We start from the raw sequence: 25,070 nt of genomic DNA on the forward strand, positions 1-25,070 counted from the left end.
TTAGAATGACACACATCCTGAAGTCAACGCTCACTCCGAAGAGGTATGGCAGGGCAAGCATCTGGGTACTGGATTGAGGCAAATCTCATCTAGAGTCAGTCGCTCCCACAGCTCCGCAGAGGTAGCCGCACTCTCACCAGACAAAAAATCAGACACCATGAAGATGCACTAAGAATTTGCTTTTCAATAAAAGTAGGTCTCCATAACTCCACACACAAGTCCACACTGTGACGAGAGCCGCAAAGGCAGCGCAGGTGGGCGGAGCACCACACGCACCGCGCTCTGGAGAAGGTGTGGGCGAAGAGGTCCATGCAGTTCTTCTGCCGCCTCCCTTTCATTCACTTCATTAAGTGGTTGATGACCAACATGCATTTATTTGCTGCTGTTTTAATTTTTTTAAATAAAAATACTACATAAAGGAAATACAAAAGCAAGAAAAATAATTTAAAAATCTGGATGAAATGTTAACTGTATGGAGTGGTGCGCATGATCACATACACAGCAGATGAATCCGAGACTTACCGAACCTTTCTCCATCACTCTGTTGAGCATGACGACACCCCTGCTTTTCTGTTCCCACACCATCTCCCAAAAGTGACCGCATGTGTTAGGCAAAGGGCCCTGCAGACACAATAACACAACATGTGACATCTGAAACATAACACGCCACAGCGTGAGCTCACCTTCTGTAGTCAGCTAATGATAGCGCCCTCAGTCCCCACAGCTTAGGCAGAGTGGTGGCTGAGGCTGCGACAGGGACCCACCTCTCTCTGCCTGGTGGTCAGTAACTGCAGCTCCATTTTCTACCAGGCAGCAAAAGGCCATTTCCGCATCTCAGTTCAGGGCTGGCCGACCAAGGACAGAAAAATGCCGATTCTGCTTTCTGGCTCAGGCAGGCCAGCTAAGGGCCTCCACTGAGATTCGTCCCCACGGCCCTTGGGCTATGGGACAAAACTCCTTGGTGCAGATGAGAGGCGGTGTGGGGGCGTGACCAACCACAACACTCCTCTCGGTTCCAATCATGTCATCTCGTGACCTTGGGCAAGTCACTTCATCGCTCCCTGGTCAGTTTCCCCATCGCTTACTTGACTAATAATAGTACCTATTCACAGAGCTGTGAAAATGAAGTACATTCATTTATATAAAGTACTTAGCACAGTCCCTAGAATGCAGTAAACACACAATGAAATGTCAGCAACTATTCCTACTAACAGCAATGAGGACCCTGATGGCAGACAGCCTCCCTCCTTGGCGCAACAAACTTAGGAGATGTAGAAACACAAATGGTCATTGAGGTGGCCCAAAGGGAACAGAGTCACTGGGGCATGAGGGTGTCTGCTGAGCAGCTGGCCCATTTCACTCCAGCTCACCTGGCAATGGGCACAGATGTTTACTGGACACAGGGTATGAATGCCTTGAGTTTGTCTCAATTATTAGCAGTCGCTGGAAGAGACATCGCCTATTACCTCCACATCAGAACCTGTCATGTCCTCATGTCCTTGGCCAGCATCACTTCTCATGGTTTCCATTCTCATCTATTTTCATCTAAGCTCCATTTCTTGTTTTTTTTTTTTTAGACAGAGTCTCGCTCTGTCACCCAGGCTGGAGTGCAGTGGCGCAATCCTGGCTCACTGCAACCTCTGCCTCCCGGGTTCAAGTGATTCTCCTGTCTCAGTCTCCTGAGTAGCTGGGATTACAGGTGCACACCACCACACCCGGCTAATTTCTGTATTTTTAGTAGAGACGGGGTTTTACCATGTTGGCCAGGCTGGCCTCAAACTCCTGACCCAAGTGATCCGCCCGCCTCAGCCTCCCAAAGTGCTGGAATTACAGGTGTGAGCCACCACACCCAGCCCATAAACTCCTTATTCTTAAAATCTTCTCCCTTTAAGTCCCATCACACTTGGCTCAACCATGCTAGCCCTCAGTGTCCTCTCACTTTCTTTCCTGAGCTCATCTTGAACTTACTGCCTGAACAAGACAAGTCAGCACTCCCTGTGCTGAAGGGACTTAGAGAAAAGCAGGCCACATTTAACTCTTCCCTCCCCAGTGAACAGAAAAACAGCTCCTGGCAGTCAGAAATCCCGTGGCACATGGCTGATGACCTGGGCCTTGCATTCTCCACCCTGGCATGAAGACTCCAGTCACTGCAGCTCTCCACAACTCCCTTCATGTCTTCCCTAACTCCCAACACCACCCCAGTTTAGAATGGTCTGAAGGATCACAAAGATCTGCAAAGACACACACCACACTTAGCTGACACTGCACGGGGGAGGTGAAGGAGGACCCCTTGGACATTATTCTCTGCTCTTCTATACTTCCGACTTTTAAAAAATGAGAAGACAGACTTGTATTATTACATAATGATGTAATATAATGAAAAAAAATGGGAAGGGTGTTCTTGGTTTGGGCACTAGGAAAATGTTTCAGTCCTAGTGTCCAGGGGTGATACTTTGGGGTCGGGCTGCCTCGACTCCCTTAGTAAATCCCCAGGGCAAAGGGAAACTGTGTAAACAGTTTCTCGACATCCCCAGTGCCACCTCACAAACCAGACAGAACTTTCCATGTCCCAAGGAAGTGCTAGGATGCGGGGTAGGCAGGACAGTAGCACAAGTGTACATGGCATTTGCTAATGCAACACTTGACATGATACACCCAATAACAGGTATTTAAAGGGCTTCCTGACTCCACACCAGAGTTGAAGGGCTGAAATCAGGAAGCAGGAAATTTGACTTCTCCAAAAAGCAAAGTCCCCAAGAAGTCACTTTTGCCTCAACCTCATCCCCAGACCTCTCCCTCCTTATCAACCCCCTCCCCCATAAGCCTCCCCTAAATACCCCAGTGGTGCTGGGAGGACCAGGAGCTCAGGGTCTGGTAAAGGCCTGCCCTGTATTCATGTACCAAGAACTTACTCAATGGCCCCACAGGACTGAACACAGCTGGGCTGATGCTCTACATCCCAGATGACGAGAGGCATCTGGGCTGATTTTGGTCATAAATGGGGAGCAACTGGGACAAGACAAAAAGGCAGTGAAGAAAGGCCTCAGTTGAACGCACCCTGACCTAGCTCCTTGCTCAAAGCAGCCTTTCTTCATACAGCATTCTGGCTTCCCCAGAATTTTAATTTCCAAATTATTAAGCAAAATTACAATGTTCGAAATCACCCTATGGCCTAAAGCCATATAAAACTAAAAGCTGACATGGAATGAGAAAACAAAAATTATGATGAAAAACAAAACAAGAAACTCAGTCTTTTTAGACCAACTTACAGGTAACAAGTTAAGACTTGAGAAGATTAATTAAAAAGCAACTCTTTTTATCCTCTTTCCCAGATACCCTTTTGGTCACAAGCCACTGAGTGTTTTACAAGAGGCTCAATTATTAAACCACTTTCAGGATTTTGTTTCCATAAAGATGCCAAAAGCCAACAGAAATTTTAAGTCATTTTTCATGCTTGTTCACATGATCTAATGATGCCTTTCTTCTGGGCCAAAGAATGAGAACCATGGCGAGCTACTCTGAATGGCTCTGGACAGAGATTCCTGGTCTACTGCTAACGTTCTTAGATTTGCCATCACAAGTGCTTGATGCTCTACGACAAATACTTCTGGAAGCAACACAGGTACAGACCCTCCTCCAGCCATGACTGCTGCCTCTGCCAACAGACCACAGGCAACTCTGGCATTTTAATGTTGTTTTTTATAAGCTCTCATTTCCAGCAATGTCATCTTACACTTCCCAGAAAAGATTAGCGTTCCTTACAACCAAACTGAACCTTTGAAGGAAGATTTTCCCCCTTCCTTGTTGCTTTTTGGTTTGCTGAAAACCTGACCTTCTAAAGGATGTGGCAGATTTTATTTGAGGTGTGGATAACAGCACTCTCAAACTCTTAAATTGACATAAAAAAAAAAAATTCAGACAATCTGCTTACCTGGGTAAGGATGTAACTCCTTTGGGCTTCTTCCATTTTTATCAAACTAGCGTTGATATAGTCGTTATCTTCTTGATGTAGTTTAATCCGACTATGGTCAACTGAAAGGCAAACCAGAACTCAGAGGTTAAACCCGGAAAAGCTGAATGTGTCCATGCAAGTGCACACCCTACAGAAAAGCAAAGGTGAGTTGGTGGCATTGGGGCATTCACACTGGCTGAAGCCCTGTTTTAGTTGAGATTAGTCATCAGTATGGGGCGACTGGGATTTTCTGAAAGGGTTTTCGGAAGTGTTTGAAACTTCACACTATGAAGCAACAGCGGTAAGCCATATTACAATATGGATCATGTCCTATCTGGGAAATCTGTTCTCAGGTCATATCTTGTTATGACACTTATTACTCTCCCCTCAAACCTTCCAGGACCACAGGAGGGCATCAAAGGATCTGTTCTCTGATGTGTAACTTTTTTTTTTTTTTTTTTTTTTTGAGTCCGAGTCTTGCTCTGTCACCCAGGCTGGAGTGCAGTGGCATGTTCTCAGCTCACGGCAGCCTCCGTCTCCCGGGTTCAAGTGATTCTCCTGCCTCAGTCTCCCGAGTAGCTGGGAGTACAGGCACAGGCCACCATGCCCACCTAATTTTTGTATTTTTAGTAGAGATGGGGTTTCACCATGTTGGTCAGGCTGGTCTCGAATTCCTGGCCTCAAGTGATCCACCCACCTCAGCCTCCCAAAGTGCTGGGATTTCAAGTGTGAGCCACCCATGCCTGGCCGACATAAACTCTTAGAGAGCAAAAAATATGGTGGCTTCAATCTTTAAAAGGGAACAAAATCCACCATAAATTCCACCTAGTCCCTACAGCTGTTGCTAGTACAATGAGCTACAGTAGGTAGGATTTAAGATCGAACTTCAACCTCACCTCTGTCCAGTAGTTTCAAGATTAAATAACCTAAGTACACAGCAGCATGAAGTCATACCTTGACCTTTATACAAGGTTTTTGTTTTTTTTTTTTAAGTATAATGAACTTCAATGATTCTAAATTTTTAAAATTCAGAGCATATCACAAAGACATTTGAAAGAGAATTTAAACCCAAACACTGAAAGCATATTAAATGTACCTTTTGGTTTTTAGAAATAAACTCTCATTTGGAAGTTCTGCCCCAGATCACTAAAAGAAAAAAGCCACTTTTTTTCTTGTATCATTTGTTTGTCACAAAAGCAGTAGCTCCCTGAGGGCCACTTTCCTTATCCTGTTAGTAGAGCTAATAAGAGCAGGTGGGGACCTTTATTTCTGGCACAGCACAAGGGACAATAAACTCAGGTGACCACCCATAAATAGTACCTTCTCCCTGCGTCCAAAGGGGAAAGGAGACATGAATGGGGATAAGTGGTCTGGGGCTTTTTGTTCTAAAGGAGGATTCCAAAGAGAGATGTCTTTGAGAACCAGCCACCATCTGGAATACTGTTTCTCATTATGGACGCTTAGTACAAATAAAGATACTTGGATAATTTTTAAGTGGATCATAGAGATAAAAGACCTCAAAAAATTATGTAATGGTATTGGTGGGTTATGTGAGTGGGTTCAAACAGCACTGGGTGACTCTGGGCAAACAACTCACCTCAGAGCCTTGGTTTTTTTAACTTGCTAAACGGTAGGTGACAAGAGGGTTGTGGGAAGAGTCAATGAGCTGAGGTGTATACAGAGCCTCGTTCAGCAAGTGCCTGTAACTGTGGACTGCTGTCATCACCAGCAGCACCGTGAGCTGGGCAGCAGGTGACCTTCTACCTTGACTCATTCTTCCCCATAACCTTCACAGCAAATGACTGTTTCTACTGGAGGATAGGAGTAGGGGAGAAAGATAAGACGAGTGGGATTGGGAGTGAAAAAGCTGGAGAATTGCTTCCCTGGAAGAATTTTTTTTTTTTTTTTGGCTAGTCAAGTAAAGCAGTGGGGATGGAGAAGGAACAAAGAAATCTGTAACTGGTTGTGATCATATAGTTGTAAACACTACTGTACTTGGACCAGCCCCTGGAAGAATATTTTTAAAACTGTTTTTTTTCTCTGTAAAACTGATTCATAAAACCATTTAGATAAGAAATGTTAAAAAATGTAGCAAAGGAATATTAAAGACAAGATTATTCCCTAATTAGAGCAAGTACAGCAAAAGCTAGAGACCCAGGGTATCCTGGCACCATGTGAAAGAGGTGAACGGTGATGGTTCTGTTGCGTTCTGATCAGCGGTCTGGAGGTTTCTGGCAGGACTTCACAGCAGAATCCCCAAGGTTTTTTCTTTTTGTTTTTAAACAAATATCAATGAGGTGCCTCAGCTGAGACGTGCTAAATCAAGAGTACCATGTGTTGGCGCCAATCATGTCACCTGATGACCTAGAAGTGCACTTCAGATGTTGGTGACAACCATCCCCACCACCGACAACATTTATTGAGCACTTATGTCTGCATGAGGTACTGGGTGCTGGGCTAAGCGGTTTATGTTGCTTCATCTTCACACACTCCTATGAGAGAGAACAACCTGCCCAAAGCCACTCAGCTCTAAGTGGCAGAGCTGACACACAAAACCAGGCAGGGAACTATGGTGGCAAGCCAAGAGGCACACGTTCTACACCAAGTCTAAGTCCATTTTTAGACCCCTTCCAGGAATCTGGGCGCCACCTAAGTCAGATCAGGATGCACTGCTAACCCTTCTGGCAGAGAACAATGACAGCCACCACTCCCAGCCACGGGCACAGGACCTGCAGGAAGTGCTCACTGGAGGAATGACTGGATAATCTTCTACATCCCTGGCAGAGCATACTACCACGGAGACATTGGCAGCTATGACCCCTCACTGCCTGACAATGTCTAAAGACCTGGAGGGGGTTCAAAAAAGCCTCTGTGGCCTAGAGGAGATGGCGCAGTTCACGTCCTGTACTCATTCCAGTTTTCCTTGCTTTATGCAAATCCTAACATGTTAAGTTATTTACTTTTCAGCTACCGGCAGATTGACAGCCAATCACTCAGAAGGCGGACAGGGCTGCCACAGGCCAGCAGGCACACTGACAATCTTAGGAAGAACTAACAGCAGGAAAGAGGGAGAAAAATGACGAGGTTGGCAGGGGTGGAGGCAGTGGGGACTCCAAGCAGAGATGCCTTGCATATTCAGTGCAGGGGACAACAGTGCCCACCCCTGAAGGCCTGTGTGGGGCTTCACTACAGCTGAACACGGTGCTTGTGCTCTAATGACGCTACTGCTGAGTCATCCAGAAAAGCTTTTATTATGCCTGCTATCCTCTGCTTCAGCTGGTAGGAAAATGATTCATCACAAAAACAGTCAAAGCTAAAAAAAAGTGCTTTGAACTTCACTGAATTTTCCAGAAACTGAAACCTCAGCCCTTCTATAATGGTGGAAAAATGAGCCATTACTATACGTCTCTAATGCCTTTACTATAGGAAACAATCAAGTCATAAACCTCTGCTACATTGATTTATTATTATATTTCTTATTATACCAAACCCCGAGGCGAAAGGAATCTTGACTAAAAGGGCCTGCAGCAGAGGAAGAGCAAGACTGGTACCAGCCACGTGGATACTTACAGGGACTGACGTCTCTGTACCTATTTCGGTTTTTGTTCTTAGGAAGCTTGGCCACTCTACATGGGAAGTCACTGGCTTCGTGTCGGATATCCTACAAAAAAGAATAAAGACATTTAACTGACTGCCAGGCACTGAGGAAGACTCAGCAAAGAAACAGACATCAAAGAGAGCTGGACAGTATGGGAAACGCAAGGTGATAATTCAGAGGTATGTATCAGGTCATGGGGGAAAACCGAGGAGGAACGAGCACAGGCCTGGGGTGGGAGGCAGTGATGTGGGGCAGGAAGATGGAAAGATGAGGAAGAGGGCAGAGAGACAGACAGGAGGGACAATTTACTCTGGAACACTCCGCACAGCAAAGGCATGGGGGCTGGAGATCGCATCTCATGCCAGGAACAGTGAGTGGGCAGTAGGAGGTATGACAGACGGCTGGAGGACACGGTGGGTAGCCCAGATCACGGAGAGCCTTGAAAGCCAGGCCTGGGAGTTCCAACTGCAATTTCTATAAAGCTACGATTATTAAAAATAGATAAAATGTACTTTTATGCCAACAAACTATCCAACTGCTTTCCTAGGAGGTGGTAAACAAATCCTATCACCCCTGTTTCAATGGAAGACTACACCATGGCTCCTGATCACACCTAAAATTCCACTATAATCACATTAAACAATCTTTTATTTGTATTTGTTTTATTACTAAAAAATAAAATACACAAAACAACGTGAATGTACTTACTGCCACTAAACTGTGTACCTAAAAATGGCTAAAATGGAACACTTTATGTTTTGTATATTTTAACCATAATTTAAAAAAAAAGACACCGTCCCCCATGGTGGGAATAGGAGAGCAGACAACAGCAATAGAATTCTGGAAGCTGGAAATCAGGCTGATTAGTGGTTGGCAGTTGTGAGAAAGCAAAATTACAAGTGAACAGTAAGAAAGCCAGACTGCCGGCCGGGCGCGGTGGCTCAAGCCTGTAATCCCAGCACTTTGGGAGGCCGAGACGGGCGGATCACGAGGTCAGGAGATCAAGACCATCCTGGCTAACACGGTGAAACCCCGTCTCTACTAAAAAATACAAAAAAAAAAAAAAAAACTAGCCGGGCGAGGTGGCGGGCGCCTGTAGTCCCAGCTACTCGGGAGGCTGAGGCAGGAGAATGGCGTAAACTCGGGCGGCGGAGCTTGCAGTGAGCTGAGATCCGGCCACTGCACTCCAGCTTGGGCGACAGAGCGAGACTCCGTCTCAAAAAAAAAAAAAAAAAAAGAAAGCCAGACTGCCCGAGATTTTCACTCCAGATTCCTCCAAAGGCTCTGGCTGTGCTCCCATGGAGGAGTGGGATTCCCTGCAGGGGACAAAGGTAGAGCCATCTGGGAAGACCTGGATTGCCATCTCATTCCCCAAGCTCCTTCCAGGCTCCTCAGACTTCTGCAGAAATCTAAAGACATACTTTCTGGAAAAATGTAAACCAGGAGGTCTATGAACTGCAGCAAGACTGCTGGCACAGTGGAAGATGTGAGCGCTCCACCAAAAATGGGGTAAGAGCGGCCATGCACAAGCCAAACACCAGGAACTCAAGTCCTTTTCCCCAAGAGACACTCACACTGCTGGCCGCTAGACCCTTCTCCAAGTAGGAGGCAGAACATCTCTAGATAATCTGACCAGGCAAAAGGCACAACCAAAAGACATCCTCAGACTGCACAACTGGCAGCCTCCCTAGAGGCCCTGTGGCTAGCGCAGTGTTGACAGGCCCCTTACACCTGCTCAAGACTCTCACACTCCAATAAGCCCTTACTCTCCACCACATGCAGATACCACTGATGATCAGATATAACAGGAAAGTCTCTAACAAAAAAACAAAAAACAAAAACCAGGAAAAAAAAAAAAAACAACCCTTAGAGGAAACAAACTGCAGAGAATAGAAAGATTTAAAATATATACTAATATACTAAGAAAGAAAAGTCATCTTGCATCTACGTATTAAGAACAGAATGTTATATAAAATAAAGATGTCTCTCGAAACTTAAAAACAAGATAGCAAAAATGACAAGTTCAACTGAAGAATCAAATAGAAGTAGAAGAAATCCCCCTGCCCAAGAAAGTAAAGTCAAGAAAAAAAATAGAAAATTAGCAAACAAAAAAATACAAGGAAAGAAAACATCAAAAAGTAATTGAAGAAAACCTCCCCAACCCATCCAGTACTCCGCATAATGACAAAAACAGACCCATTCTAAGGCACAGTAATTGCAATCCCAGAATTCTGCGGACAAAGAGAATGTTCTGTACGTTTCTGGGAAGAAAAAACAGTTCACTTTCAAAGGATGAGGTGATTAGCATAGCTTCAGACTTTGCAAGAACACTGAAAGCTGGCCAGCAATGAAGCAATGCCTTCAAGATTCTAAGAACAATGATTTCCACCTGGAATTCTATACCTAGCCCAACAGACATGAAATGAGAAGGGACAACAAAAACATTCCAAGGTGGGTGGATCGCCTGAGGTAGGAGTTCAAGACCAGCCTGGCCAACATAGTGAAATCCCGTCTCTATTAAAAATACAAAAATTAGCCGGGTGTGGTGGCGGGCTCCTGTAATCCCAGCTACTCGGGAGGCTGAGGCAGGAGAATCACTTGAACCCAGGAGGCAGAGGTTGCAGTGAGCTGAGATGGCGCCACTGCACTCCAGCCTGGACAGCAAGAGCAAAACTACATCTCAAAAAAAAAAAAAAAAATTCCCTGATGTGTAAGGTCTCAATACCTTTATCATCCATGCTCCCCTTTTCTCAGTAATCACCGGAGCATCTTTTCCACCTGAGTGATTAAATAAACCAAGAAAGAGAAAGATATAGGATACACGGGGGGTGGGGAAGAAAGACCCAAGAGTGAAGACAAAGGAAATTTCTGCAAAAACTGGAGGGAGAGACAGCACGGTGACAACTACATGACAGACACGGGAAGTGAGCAGGCTGGATTGAAGGAGTATGACTCACGAGATAGCTGTGTGAACACGCTATCCCAACCATGCCATACCAACCATGACCTAACAAAACTACCAGAGGAAAACGAGAAGACCTGAAATTCAGGAAACTGGATATCCAGGAGAGAAGAAAAGCAAAGAAAGTCTCAAGATGACAGCTGTGAGTGGCAAGTCTATAGACCAACCACCTAGATACATGGAGAATGGAAATTGCAAGTGGGATGTCTCCAAGGAAAAACATGAAACTGAAACCGCTCTGTCCAATACAGTAACCCCGAGCCACATGTGGCCAGTCTGACAAGAGATGTTCTGTAAGTGTAAAATATGCATTGGATTTTGAAGACTTAGTAACAAAAGAAATAATAAAAGCAAAATATCTCAAGTATTTTAAATACTGACCATTTATTGAAACAACATTTTGAACAAACTGGGTTAAGTAAAAGATACTATTAATTTCATCTGCTTCTTTTGACCTTTTTTACCACGACTACAAGAAAAGGGAAAATCATGTATGTGGGTTGTAATATGCGTCTACTGGACAGCACTCCCTGATCTTGTGGAAAATTGTTCTGTAAGGCTATAAGAAGATATGGGAAGATTAGCAAAAGGTACAAAGAAAACTATGCAAATAAAAAAGAAGGCAATTATCATGGGGTATGGTGGCATGCATCTATAATCCCAGCTACTTGGGAAGCTGGGGCAGGAGGCTCACTTGAGCTGAGAAGTTTGAGATGAGTCTGGACAACATGGCAAAACCCACCTCTACAAAAAATATAAAAATTAACCCAGCGTGGTGACAAGTATCTGTAGTCTCAGCTATGCAGGAGGCTGAGGTGGGAGGATTGCTTGAGCCCAGGAGTCCTGGGCTGCATGCGCTATGCCGATTGGGTGTTCACACTAAGTTTGGCATCATTATGTTGACCTCCCAGGAATGGGGGACCACCAGGTTGCCTAAGAAGGGGTGAACTGGCCCAGGTTGGAAATAGAGCAGGTGTAAATTCCTATACTGATCAGCAGTGGGATCGTGTCCACAAAGAGCCACTGAACTCTAGACTGGGCAACATAGTAAGATCCCATCTATTTAAAAAACAAAATAGGAAAAAAAATTAAAAAGTCAATTATTAACAACAGAAATGTTTTAAAAAGAAACACAATACAGTACAATACTATCTGTGACTACGTACAGAGGCAAATAATGTAAACAATGAGTACCGATTTAACCAAAAGGTAAAACATTGGGAGAATGGGGGAGGTGAAGCAGAGGGAAGGAAAAGAAAGCGGATGGCTGTTTAAGAAAACTAAATCCTCCACCTTAGTAATGGTCTCGATTAATATACCAAAAGATAAACATTTTGAGGTGGGCACGGTGGTATGTGCCTGTAGTCTCAGCTACCTGAGAGGCTGAGGCGGGAAGACCGCTTGAGCCCAGGAGTTCAAGGCTGCAGTGAGCTACGGTGGTGCCACTGTACTCCAGCCTGGGCGACAGAGTTAAGACCCTGTCTCTGAAAAATAATAAAAAGAATGTATAAGTTTAAAAAAGATAAACATTTTGCTTAGAAATATGGAGATACAAACAAGCTGTAATCAATCAGCAGAACAAAGACTGGGAGTGGTGGTTGATGAGAAAGACCAGAGAAATGGTCTGAGGTGGGGGCGGCAAACCACCAGATTTTGTTTTTTTCAAATGATGGGGTTTTGCTCTTGTTGTCCAGCCTATTAATTTCATCTGCTTCTTTTGACCTTTTTTACTATGGCTACAAGAAAAGGTAAAATCAAGTATGTGGGTTGTATTATATGTCTACTGGACAGCACTCACTGATATTATGGAAAATTGTTCTGAAATAGTGCGATTTCGGCTTACTGCAACCTCTGCCTCCTGGGTTCAAGCAATTCTCCTGCCTCAGCCTTCCACGTAGCTGGGATTATAGGCATGCACCACCATGCCTGGCTAATTTTGTATTTTAGTAAACAGACAGGGTTTTACCATGTAGGTCAGACTGGTCTCGAACTCCTAACTTCAGGTGATCCACCTGCCTCGGCCTCCCAAGGTGCTGGGATTACAAGTGTGAGCCACCGCACCCAGTCAAACCACTGGATATTATCATAAACCGATTAAGGTACTATTTGACTCCTTGAGCCATGTGCATATTCAACTTAGATTTTTAAAAATGTCCACATTCTGCTATTCTGCTTATTTATTTACAAAACTATAAAATGGCAGGTAAGAGTTTTTGACTCATACTAGAAAGCAACTAATAACAGAATGATGGAGCTGGGAGTGGTGGCTCACGTCTGTAATCCCTGCACTTTGGGAGCCGAGGTCGGAGGATTGTTTGAGCCCAGGAGTTCGAGATCAGCCTTGGGCAAAAAAATGATACCTCGTCTCTACAATAAACTTAAAAAATTAGCCGGGTGTGGTGGCGTGCACCTGTGGTCCCATCTACACAAGGGGTTGAGGCAGGAGGATCACTTGAGCCCAGGAGATTGAGGTTACAGTGACCCACAAATGCATCACTGCACTCTAGCCTCCCTAACCTGGGCAACAGAGCGAGACCCTGTCTCAAAAACAAAAACAAACCCCACATGAAAAAACGACAGCATGATGACAGATTACAAACCTACCTAAAAGTAAATAAATTAATCCAATAGTAACACGTCCACTGCATCACTTACAGATGAGATTAAGCTTTCAGGGAAATGCCATACAGCACAGAGAGAGAGAGAAAAAAAAAAACCTGAAAGAGTAAAAATCTAGGTCTTAAATTTGTTGTTCTACTTATCATTTGGAAGCATTCAGCAGTGAGTACAAATTCTGCCCTTGAAGTGAAAAACAATCTGGTCAGTCCAGCTGGTGTGACTGGATGAAGATGTAAGAAATATCTGATACAGATAAACCACTCGGCTAACGAATATATACTCGGAGCAAATAAGGGCCAAAATGTCAATAACAGTTGCAACTGATTTTATTCAGCCAAAAGGATTATGCATATGTACTTTTTTTGGTGTGTGTGTGCATGCCTGAGAGAAAAATAAAAAAAAAAGAAGAGATGGAAGAAGGAAAACGTGGAGATGTCATTTAACAAAGACATTGGGAAAATAAAAGGTATCTACGTAATACTTTTAAAAAAATAGATTTTAAAATTAAGGTATACTCAGAGTAAAATGCAAAGATCTTAAGTATGTACTTGAGTAAGTTTTTAAAACTGCCTTTAAGGTATATTTTACAAATAATAAAACATACCCACTTAAGGGTTCAGTGAGTTTTAAGCAATGTCTACAACCATTTAACTATCAATGCAACCAAGATACAAAATATTTCCATCACCCCAAAAAGTTCACTTGTGCTTCTGGTTCCAGTCAATTCAACCTTCCACTCCCACTCGCCTACTGCCACCAAGGGCAACCACAGTCTGCTTTGTATTGTTCACATTTTTTTCCATACCATCTATCTAACTTACTGCATTTACTAGCACACAGTTTGCATAATACTTTGAATTCTCTGTTTTTCTTCCTGATACTGTTAATTTGTATGTCTTCTCTTTTTTCTTGGCCAGTTTAGCTAGAAATTTATCAATTTTATTGATCTTTACAAAGAACCAGCTTTTCAATTTAATTGATTTTCTTTGCTCTTTGTTTTATACTTCATTAACTTCTACTCTTATTTCCTTTCTTCTTACTTTGGATTTAATTTGTTTTCTAATTTCTTACAGACAGCATGTAGTTGGGTCATGCTTTTTCAATCTAATCTGACAATCTTCATCCTTTAATTCAGGTATTTAGAATATTTACATTTAATATAATGATTGGCATGGCTGGATTTAAATCTGCCATGTTGCTAGTTTAGTTGCTTTCTATTTGACTCATTTGATCTTTGTTCCTTTTTTCCCCTATCTCTGCCTTCCTTTGAATGTTTTCCTTTTTTTTCCATCTATCTTATCTCTACCATTGGCACATTAGCCATATCTCTTTATTTTCACCTTTAGCGGTTCCATCTGGTTTACAATATGCATTTAATTCATAATGGTCTACTTTCAAATAATAGCGCATTTTACCAAAAATATGACAACAGCAATTGTCCACTTACCCTTTATGCTATTATCATACATCTTTACTTCTGTGTTATAAATATATTACTTTTGCTTTAAATAAATTTTAAAATGATAAAAATATATTTCATATTTATATATGTCACTTTTAGCAGTCCTCATTCTTTTAGATATATCCAAATTTCCATCTTTTATTATTTCTCTTCTGCTTCAAGGACTTCCTTTTTTTTTTTATGCTAGTCTGCTAGCAACAAATATTCTGCCTTTATTTTTTCCCCAAATAAGTCTTTATTTCACTGCCTTTTTTTTTTTTTTTTTTTTTTTTGAGAGATGTGGTCTTGCTGTTGCCTAGGCTGGAGTGCAGTGGCGGTCCTAGCTCACTCCAGCCTTGAACTACTGGGCTCAGGCAATCCTCCCTCCTTAGCCTCCAGGCTAGCTAGAATTACAGGTGTGGACCAGCACATCCAGCCAATTTATTTCATTTTATTTTTTGTAGAGACAGGGTCTGGCTATGTTGCCCAAGCAGATCTCAAGCGATCCTCCTGACTCAGGCTCCCAAAGTGCTGGGATTGCAGGCATGAGACACTGTACCAGGCCTACTTTGGTTTTTTTTATTTTGCTGAAGGTTTGTTGAAATGCTTGAATCTGTTGCCTTATAGTTTTCATTAAACCTGGAAAATATTTGAACATTATTCCTTCAAGTATTTTGGGGGCAGACTTGTTTAATATTGTTCCATATGTCACTAAGGATCGCCCCAATCCACATTTTTTTCCTCTCTGTACTTCACTTGGGTATATTCTCATATAGATGTTCACTGTTTTTTTTCTTCTGCAGTGCCTAAACTGCTACTAATCCTATCCAGTTAAAGTCTCATTTCAGATACTGTATTTTTCTTCTTTAGAAATGGTATTTGGTTCTTTTTCTTCCATTATCCTCATTATGTTGTTTTTCTTTAAATCTACTAAGTTATTTATAACAGCTGTCTTAATGTCTTTATCTGCTAATTTATCATCTGTCATTTCTGGGCTTGTTTCTATGTCTGATTTTTCTTCTAGCTTAGCATCACATTGTTTGCTTATTATTATTACTTCTTGTGTATCTGACGGTTTTCGGTTGAATATTTCTACCAAATATCCTATGTATTACGGAGGTCTGTCTCTCCATTCTGGCCGATGCAAACTTGAATGAGTGCTGGGAATTATCCATTCCCCAACAGTTGTTCTTTATCCAAGCTCATGAAGATACACCCTAGCAAGTGTATACTGTATCCAGCCAGACTCAAGGTGATCCCTTTGCAGATTTCTGGAGTTCTTTCTGTCACAGCCTGTTCATCCTTAGTACCCTGCTCTGCAAATCCTAGCCATTTCAGCCTCCTTTGAACCCCAATCTGCATCCTAAACTCAGCAAGATCGCCAGGCAGAAAGTTCATCCTAGGGCTCATCCCTTTCCAGTCTACTAAGGTAATGCTTTTATTATCACTCCATAGTTTTCGTATTAGTCACTAGATAAAAATTAGATATCAGAGTGTCAACATTTATTCAACAAGTATAAAGGGCCTAATGTGTGTCAGGCACTGTTTTGAATATTGGAGCTACAGCAAAGAACCAAACACAAAAAGTCCTTCCTTTATAGAATTTACCTTCTATGAGAGAGAGAGACAGAAAGACAAAATATATGTCAGCTGATAAGTACTAAACTGAAAAATCAAGTAGAGGAAATAAAAGGAGAAAGTTGGGGAGTTTTTTTTTTTATGATAAGTAGGATGGTCACAAAAGACCTTCCAGTAAAAGTGACACTGTAACAGAGATCTGACGAAGGTGAGGGAGTGAGCCATGGGAATGTCTGGGGGGGAATATTCCAGGTAGGAGGACGCTTGGCATGTCTGAGGAAGAGAAGAAAGCCATTGTGGTGGGAGTGAGGGGCTAAGTGGTGGAGATGAAGCTGCAGGTCAGGGAGAGCATGCTGGATCCCAGAACAGGTATATTAGTACTATACCTGGCTAGTTAAAAAAATTTTTTTTTTTTTTTGGTAGAGATGAGGTCTCATTATATTACCCAGTTGGAGGCTGGTCTCAAACTCCAGGGCTCAAACAATTCTCCAGTCTCAGCCTCCCAAAGTGCTGAGATTACAGGCATGAGCCACTGCACCTGGCCGAGGATTTCTGCTCACAGCAGTAAGTGGATCCCTTCTGGCTGCTACATGCAGATAGGATTGCAGGGATCAATGGTGTAAGGAAGGATACAGTCAGGAAGCTAAGGTAACAATGCAGCAAAGGATGTTGGTGGCTGAAACCACAGTGACAGTAACAGAAGAGGTGAGAAGGGGTCGGTTTCTGGATAATTTATTAGAAATCACAGTTTCTGGTGAATCCCTCATCTTTCCCTATTTTAGAATGGTACATGGAAAACATACACATACTCTGAGTACAAGTCTTTATATTTCATTTTGTAAGATAAAATGCCAGGCTTAGAGTCTTAAAATTGAGGGGTGATAGGACCTATACAATAAAAGGTAACTATAACATTAGTGGTTTGGAAGAAAGTAACCATACCATAACAGCAAAACAAGATTTCTGTATTCTACAACTGTATCATAGGTAAGCTAACTTTCCAACAGCTATAGAAAAAGCAGATTCATGACTAATGAACACATTTAACTAGCCTTCCACTGTAAGCACAAAATGTCCCTAGAAGATCTTTTATTATGCTAACCAAAGATTAAATAAATACTTCTAATCTACTGAATGTGTAAAATTTCCACAGAGAAAACAAAATAAAATAAAAGCCTTTAAAACTGGTAAGATGACTGCTGGGTAAACTGATGAGCCAAACCAAAAGGGAATAATAAACTTGCCATGAAACAGATTCCCAGAAGAGTCCCCTAAACAAAAACAATAAAGATGTCAAGAATCATTCAGTGTCCGCCTCAGCATTTCAGCGCTGGATCACACTAAATTAGAAATTTTACCAATGGGAAATGGTATCAACAGGTAACAAACAGATTCTTTACGGATCCCTCCTTCCCTTAGTCCATACCTCAGCGGTTTTTTTAACAGCCTCCTTGCTCCTAGTGTAGATTTCAGAAATGTGATAGAATAAAACGCCACACATCATAGATGTCAAATGCGTATGGCTCTCCTAGAGTGCAAGCCTGATCATGTGTTCCTGAAGCAGGCCTGGGTGTGCCCAAAGCTTACAGGTAAATGGTTTCCATTTTACTGTATCACTTTACATAGGCATCAGGCACCCAAAGTGATCTGAATCATTTCTGTGGTAAACCATTGTCATGGGAGAAAAAAGCAAGTCTTTCCAAAGTTATGATTTAGCTAGGCTAGGAAGATTCACAAACACTTGATCAAGTTTAAACAAAGCATCTGCTGAGCTGGAGATTTTAAAAGGGTGAAGGAAGTGAGCAGGGCAGAAACCTTCCTCACCTGAATAGTTTCTATAGCTCTTCCTCATTTCCCATCCTCCCCCACTCATTTAAGAAGATAATCGATGATCTCCCAATGAACGCAAAGGGGTAACATAAAGCTCTGGTAACAGAATGAATTAGAGCCTGGAGTTAATTAATTTTTATATTTATTCAGGAAAGCTCAATATCCATTATTCAAACACCTCCCAAATTCAATTAGGCAAAAAGTCAAACTTGGGTGAAAAGCTGACAATGTTTGATTAGAGATTTCTATTTCTCCTGAAAACACAGGCATAAAAGCCAGTTTAGCCTTGTGGAAATATTTCTATGTTTACATTAAGCACTTCATCAAGCGAAACATCACAGTCTGGGTTTAACACCCTTCTCCTCGCTCCACAATTGGGTGAATGTCTCTTAGAGGCTCCACGGTAAAAATGCATTACTCATTTTAAAGCTATCTGCTAAGTGAAGAAGTAGAGACAGCAACCCATTAGCAGCCAGGAGTCTGAGAAGAAGTGCTTTGGACTCTCACCTTAGTGTCCCCTCCTAACATAGGCCCAGGCCCAAAGTAGGCACTCAACATAATTTTGTTAACAGAATTAATGGATGCTTCTAAAGGTTCCCAAAGCTTAGTGTCCTTAACAATATACCAACATTCTTTACAGAACAGAACAGAAGTGCTCCTGAAAGGGAGTATGTATAAGCAAATATCTGATCCAATCCTATTTTCTCAATTACTTGTTACAAAATGGAAGTTACGGAAATTACATTTTATTTATTTATTTATTTGCAGTTGACCCACACAGGCTTCTGACCAAACAGTGCCAAAATAGTTACTAAAACATGGATTCAAAGCAGAAAGAGTAATTTTTGACAGTGATCTCTGTTTTAAAAGTCTAAAGGAAGAAAAAATTCCAAGGGTACGTTTTACTCACTGGAACTTCAGGGAACGACAAAGTCCCTTAGCACCCATCATATCTTCTAAGCTCTCCTGGAACCTCCATTCTACAAATGGTTGTCTAATTTGATTGTTCGAGTTGTTACCTGGTTCTTTAGGGAAGCTACTGGCTCTCAGAAATGTACAGACAGAGCTAGATTGAAGGGAAATGCAGAAGTATAGTAAAGGCAATGATTTAAAATGCAGTAAGTGAACACACGGTGTACATTTCCTGGAACTCTTGCAGTAGTCGCTGAATAGGGAGATATATATAGAAGGGGGGTGGGGTGGCTAGCATAAAATTTTAGAAACCAGATCTTCAAAGTAATGCATCTTGAACAAATTTTGTTAATCACAAATCTCATTACAAATGAGAAAACTTCTGTGTAACAAAGTATACTCTGAGGAATACACAAATCATCAGAGGTTCAATATCTTCCAAGTCAAAAGCAAAGCTATATCCTTCATATATGAAAGTTAATGAAACAATATATATGTACTACAAAAACGTTAGGAAAATATTTTTAAATTTACATATACATTCATATAAGCAATATGAAATAAGTCAAATACTTAATATTAAATGCTAAGATAAACTACACTGTTTAATAATAAAGAAAAAGCTTAAAATTAAGCTAATCAGTACCAAGTGTGTTTTGTTTTAAATTTTAAAATGACTACGTACTGAATAAGAACACATACTAAAAAGCAAACCAGAATCTTATGTGATAGTTGAATGAGAGACAGGGGTTGAGGGGAGGAAGGAGCAAAACTGGTCAGCATTGAAAAGGCAGCAGGGTACCAAGTAACTGTCCCTGCCACAGCTGGAGGAAGCATTGGGTCTGCTTGTACAGTGGTCTGGGGCAAGGTTAATAGATACTGGAGCTACAAATCACTAACAGAACAATTATGTGCACTTGGAAAACTACATGGAAAAAAATAATCAACTGCTTTACAAACTTCCCACAAATCAAGAGATAAGGGCAGGAATGAGAGTATGAAAAAATGCTTCGTGAAACTGGCATGGAGACCTCCTGGTGGAGACGTTGGGGCTCGTTTCACACTCTGATGTACACCCACTGCTCCAAACATAAAACAATGGTCAATTAAATTTAGAGAAAACCATAAAGGCACAGCTAGGCTCAAAAACAGCATGAGAATGAAAACAAAAGGCTCCCAACTCAAAATGACCTACAAGCAAGGTATCAAACGCAGAAGATAACTAGTTAGTTCTACAAAAGATAACCAACAAATCAACTAGAAGAAAAATCCATTCCATATGCAATTTATTGTAAAGTTGTTGGGGACTTTAAAAATAAACATACTTGGGCCAGGCGTGGTGGCTCATGCCTGTAATCCCAGCACTTTGGGAGGCCAGGGCGGGCGGATCACTTTAGGTCACGAGTTCAAGACCAGCCTGGCCAACAGGGTAAAACCCCACCTCTACTAAAAATACAAAAATTAGCTAGGTGTGGTGGCACACACCTGTAAGCCCAGCTACTCAGGAGGCTGAGGCAAGAGAATCGCATGAACCCAGGAGGCAGAGGTTGCAGTGAGCTGAGATTGTGCCACTGCACTACAGCCTGGACACAACAGAGCGAGATTCCCTCTCAAATTAAAAAAAATAAATAAATAAATAAACATACTTGGCCAGGTGCAGTGGTTCACGCCTATAATCTCAGCACTTGAGGAGGCCAAGGGCAGATCACGTGAGCCCAGGAATTCAAGACCAGCCTGGGCAACATAGTAAGAGCCCATCCCTACAAACAAACAAACAAAAATTAGCTGGGTGTGGTGGCTCTCACACCTGTAGTCCTAGCTACCTGGGAGGCTGAGGTGGGAAGGTCACGAGTCCAAGTAGTTGAGGCTGCAGTGAACTATGACTATGTCACTGCACTCCAGCCTGGTGGCAGAGTAAGACCTTGTCTCAAAAAAAAAAAAAGAATAAAATAAGCAAATAAATATATTTAAGATTAGAAATACATGAAGGAATCGTGTATGAAAAAGATGTTATGAATAAAAACAGGAAGAAGTAAAACCAGAACAAGGAGATGCGACTGAAGAAATGATAAATCCTGGAAATAAAATGAATAATCATGAAAAATTTTTTAAAAACCTCAAGAGATAGGATAAATGCTAGATTAAACCCAGTCAAAGCATGAGCAGATTGAAAGCTACTAGAGAGGAATGTGCCCACGATGCAGCACGAATAATGAAACACAAAACAGAGCAGTTCAAAAACAAGGGGGATAAACGGACTCCAGTCCATATCTCAAAATAAGCAGCACTGAGACACGGAGGCAAAGGGTCAAGATGCAGGATGTTGAGAATAAAAAAATCTTCAAAGTAAACTACAATATTGTTTGGAGGCTTAATAGAGCATTAACATGGTCATTTACTTAATTTTTTAAAACTCTATGGTTATGCAGCCATTTAAGAAACTCTTAAAAATTCAATAAAAACGGACCACTGTCATTGATGGTGACCCTAAATCATTTACAAAGCAAAGCCACTTTATATGTGTGTGGCTAATAGCTATTTTTGATTCCCTGAGGCCTGATGTAGTTTCAGAACCGAAAAATTATTTTCCAGCTAGAATGAGATTCATCTGGAATGGAGCATCCTATCTTTAAGAAAATACTGTTATCAGTAAAAGCAACATATTGACATGGTGGTCTACCACTGAAAAATTTTAACGCGGCTGGGGGCGGTGGCTCACACCTGTAATCCCAGCACTTTCAGAGGCCGAGGCAGGCGGATCACAAGGTCAGGAGTTTGAGACCAGCCTGACCAACATAGTGAAACCCCGTCTCTACTAAAAATACAAAAATTAGCTGGGTGTGGTGGCACGCGCCTGTAATCCCAGCTACTCAGGAGGCTGAGGCAGGAGAATCGCTTGAACCCGGGAGGCAGAGGCTGCAGTGAGCCGAGATCATACCATTGCACTCTAGCCTAGGTGACAGAGTGACACTCTCTCAAAAAAAAAAAAAAAAAGAAAAGAAAAGTTAACGCAGATAAAATGAATTTGGGCCTAAAACCAGAATTTAGAAATAGCACACCAACTTCAATATAGTAAGCTATCAGAGCCTTTATTTATATTATTTATACAAAGAATTAGAATAGAATCATTATCAAAGATATAAAAATTGCTTTTTCAAGTGTCCTTGATTTTAAATCTTATTTTTACAGTCCTTAATATTGTCTGCTTTTAAAAAATCACTTATGTTTTCTGTTAAATGTCAAGAATTTCACCTTGGGTAGAAATCAATAGGCAGAAAATGAATCAGACTTACAGTAATTGATGTCAATAAAACATATTGGAACCACTATTTTTTTTAAATGCTGAGAACCACAAAACCATTCCTGTAAGAGAACAGTCTAAAAAATTAAATCTACTTTCACTTCTGTTTTGTTTACCTTCTGCTTTCCATAATGACAGCTTAAGAACTTCAGGCCCTGGGCTTCTGGCTGTTTGCCGGAGGACAGTGGTACAGTTGACTAAGGACACATGTAGTTGGCAGACATCTGCAAGTGGAAAGCTCACAGCTTTCCTTACCGGGAACCAGACTACCAATCACCAGCTTCTGCCCTCCATGGTCCCAGGGAGAAAGGTACCATAGGAACCCACATGATACTCCTACCCTGAAGTATGGAGAACCATCCTCACAAAACAGGGATGATACTTTGGTGAACAATTGGAGTGTGAATGGAAGGAAAATAGAACATCAAAATGAAACTGGCTTTGGTTAAGAATTTCTTCTATATTCCAAGAGCAGCACAACATTCTGCTACCAGAACCAAGGAAAAGGCATATGTAGTATTATCAACCAAATGAGTTTATGAAGTGCTTTCTAGATGTAGTGTACTTTTCTACATACCATCTGAGGGGTAAGGATGAAGAAGGAACAGAGAATAAAATATGACCAATGCCCAAAATTATTTGAAACGAGAGTGCTTCAGTGAAGCCACAACAATAAAAAGACAATCTGGGGAAGAGAGGAAGCAGGCAACCAAGTTCCTCTGTGTGGCTTTCCAAAGAACTCGCCATATGCATTAAGAAAGCAAGGTTTAGATTCAATGCATTAATCCCTTCAATTCATCCAAATATTGACTGAGCATCAACTATGTGGCACGTACTAAGCATACGAAGACTAACAAGAAAGACAAAAGTCCTGCCCTCACAGAGCCTGCGCTTCAGTGGGGAAGACAGTCAAACAGATGTCTGAGCTAGGCGCTGTCATATGCAACCCTCACAAACATTACATCCTGGCTCATTGTTTCTATTCTTTTGTAGAGACAGGAGGGTCTCACTATGTTGCCCAGGCTGGTCTTGAACTCCTGGGCTCAAAGCGATCTGCCTGCCTTGGCCTCCCAAAGTGCTAGGATTACAGGTGTGAGCCACTGAGCTCAGCTGGACTACCCTTATTAAGGCAGAATTGTTCAAAGGCCACAACCTCTAGCTGCACCTGCATCTTTCTTTTTGCTTCTTTCTGGGGATTAAGAGTTCTGGCACTGAAAAAAGTACCTGAGAACAATGGTGCCAGACGGTACACATAAAACCACATGTATCATACATTATTAGCAGTTTAAGGATAACTTGGTCTACATACAGATTTCTCATCTTTTTCAGACTAATCCACAAGGAAGATGCAATTCCACTAACATAGAGCTAATTTAAGATGTTGCTGAATAAACAGCAAAGATTTAAAATCATCAGTTCAGTGAGTGCTTACTATTTACTATGCCAAGATGTGTTATGCCTTGTCATGATGTTACAAGAAACAAAACTCACTTGAGCCCATGGCCTACGGTTTTCTATTGTTCTCCCCACTACGACGTCATGCAATATTCAGGGTGACTCGAAATTCCTACTCAAGAAAATGTATCTGGACCAGATGCAGTGGCTGATGCCTGTAATTCCAACACTTTGGGGGGGCTGACGTAGAAGGATCACTTGAGCTCAGGAGTTTGGGACCAGCCTGGACAACAATGACAATATAAATAAAACAAATAAAATAAAAAGTAAAGGAAGACATTGTACCTCTTGATGGGAATCACACTCAGGAACTTGCAGAGAGGTGGGAGAAACCTGTGGCTACTTCTGCCAACAATCTAATGTTATTTTATTTATTACGATTACTATTACTTTTTGAGACAGAGTGTTTCTCTGTCACCCAGGCTGGAGTGCAGTGGTGCAATCTGTGCTCATTGCAGCCTCTATCTCCTGGGCTCAAGCAATTCTCATGCCTCAGTCTTCCGAGTAGCTGGGATTACAGGTATGTGCCACCACACCCAGCTAATTATTTCTAGTTTTAGTAGAGATGGGGTTTCACTGTGTTGGCCAAGCTGGTCTCGAACTCCTGACCTCAGGTGATCCGTCCACCTCAGCCTCCCAAAGTGTGAAAGAGACAAATACCTCAGCTCCTTACTTCTCAGGTACAGCAATGTGGAGGCATGGTCCTCGCAGTCTCTCAGACATCCCCAGTGGGTTTGAGCCCCACTGGCCCACTGGGAACCTGCTCATTCATGTCCCTTCCCAGACATCGTGATTTGTTTCTTTCTGTCCCTTGCCTTCTAATCTTTTGGAATGTTAGTGTTTTTCTTGTTCATATAAGCTCTTTATATATTTTAAGATCATCAACTCTTTATCTTTACTAGAAATCACTTTTCCAACTTATCTGTTTGCACATTTAAAAAATCAGGCAGGGCACAATGGCTTACACCTGTAATACCAACACTTTGGGAGGCCAAGGGAGGAGGACTGCTTGGGCCCAGATGTTCAAGACCAGCCTGGGCAACATGGTGAAACCTCATTTCTACAAAAATAAAAATAAAACAAGTAGCTGGGTGTGGTAGTGCATGTCTGTGTTCCCAGCTACTCGGGACGCTGAGGTGGTAGGATCCCTTGAGGCCCTGAGGTCAAGGCTGCAGTTAGCCATGATCAGGCCACTGTACTTCAGCCTGGGCAACAGTGAGATCCTGTTTCAAAAAAATTAACACTGCAACAATTTAGGCCAGGTGCAGTGGCTCATGCCTGTAATCCCAGCACTTTGGGAGGCCAAGGCAGGCGGATCATGAGGTCAGGAGTTTGAGACCAGCCTGGGCAACATGGTGAAACCCTGTCTCTACTAAAAATACAAAAATTAGCTAGGAGTGGTGGCCCATGCCTGTAATCCCA

General features: G+C 42.0%; 1 protein-coding gene across 2 annotated transcripts in view; it reads right to left on the reverse strand.

Moving 5' to 3' along the window:
- LOC105470681 (protein tyrosine phosphatase non-receptor type 1) overlaps positions 1–25,070 on the reverse strand; it is a 78,235-nt gene that overhangs the window by 19,685 nt on the left and 33,480 nt on the right. Inside the window, exons 1-4 of one of the 2 annotated variants that reach the window (XM_071079151.1) lie at positions 20,539–20,665; positions 7,523–7,613; positions 3,932–4,032; positions 523–621 (exon numbers count right to left, since the gene is read on the reverse strand). In XM_071079151.1, the coding sequence (XP_070935252.1) occupies positions 523–621; positions 3,932–3,967 (135 nt within the window). In that variant the 5' untranslated portion in view covers positions 3,968–4,032; positions 7,523–7,613; positions 20,539–20,665. Of the gene's footprint in view, positions 1–522; positions 622–3,931; positions 4,033–7,522; positions 7,614–20,538; positions 20,666–25,070 lie in introns of those variants that run through there. The other variant, XM_011722868.2, reaches the window with a different exon arrangement.

Source organism: Macaca nemestrina, chromosome 15, assembly GCF_043159975.1.
Source record: "Macaca nemestrina isolate mMacNem1 chromosome 15, mMacNem.hap1, whole genome shotgun sequence".
In the NCBI taxonomy this organism is placed as follows: domain Eukaryota; kingdom Metazoa; phylum Chordata; class Mammalia; order Primates; family Cercopithecidae; genus Macaca; species Macaca nemestrina.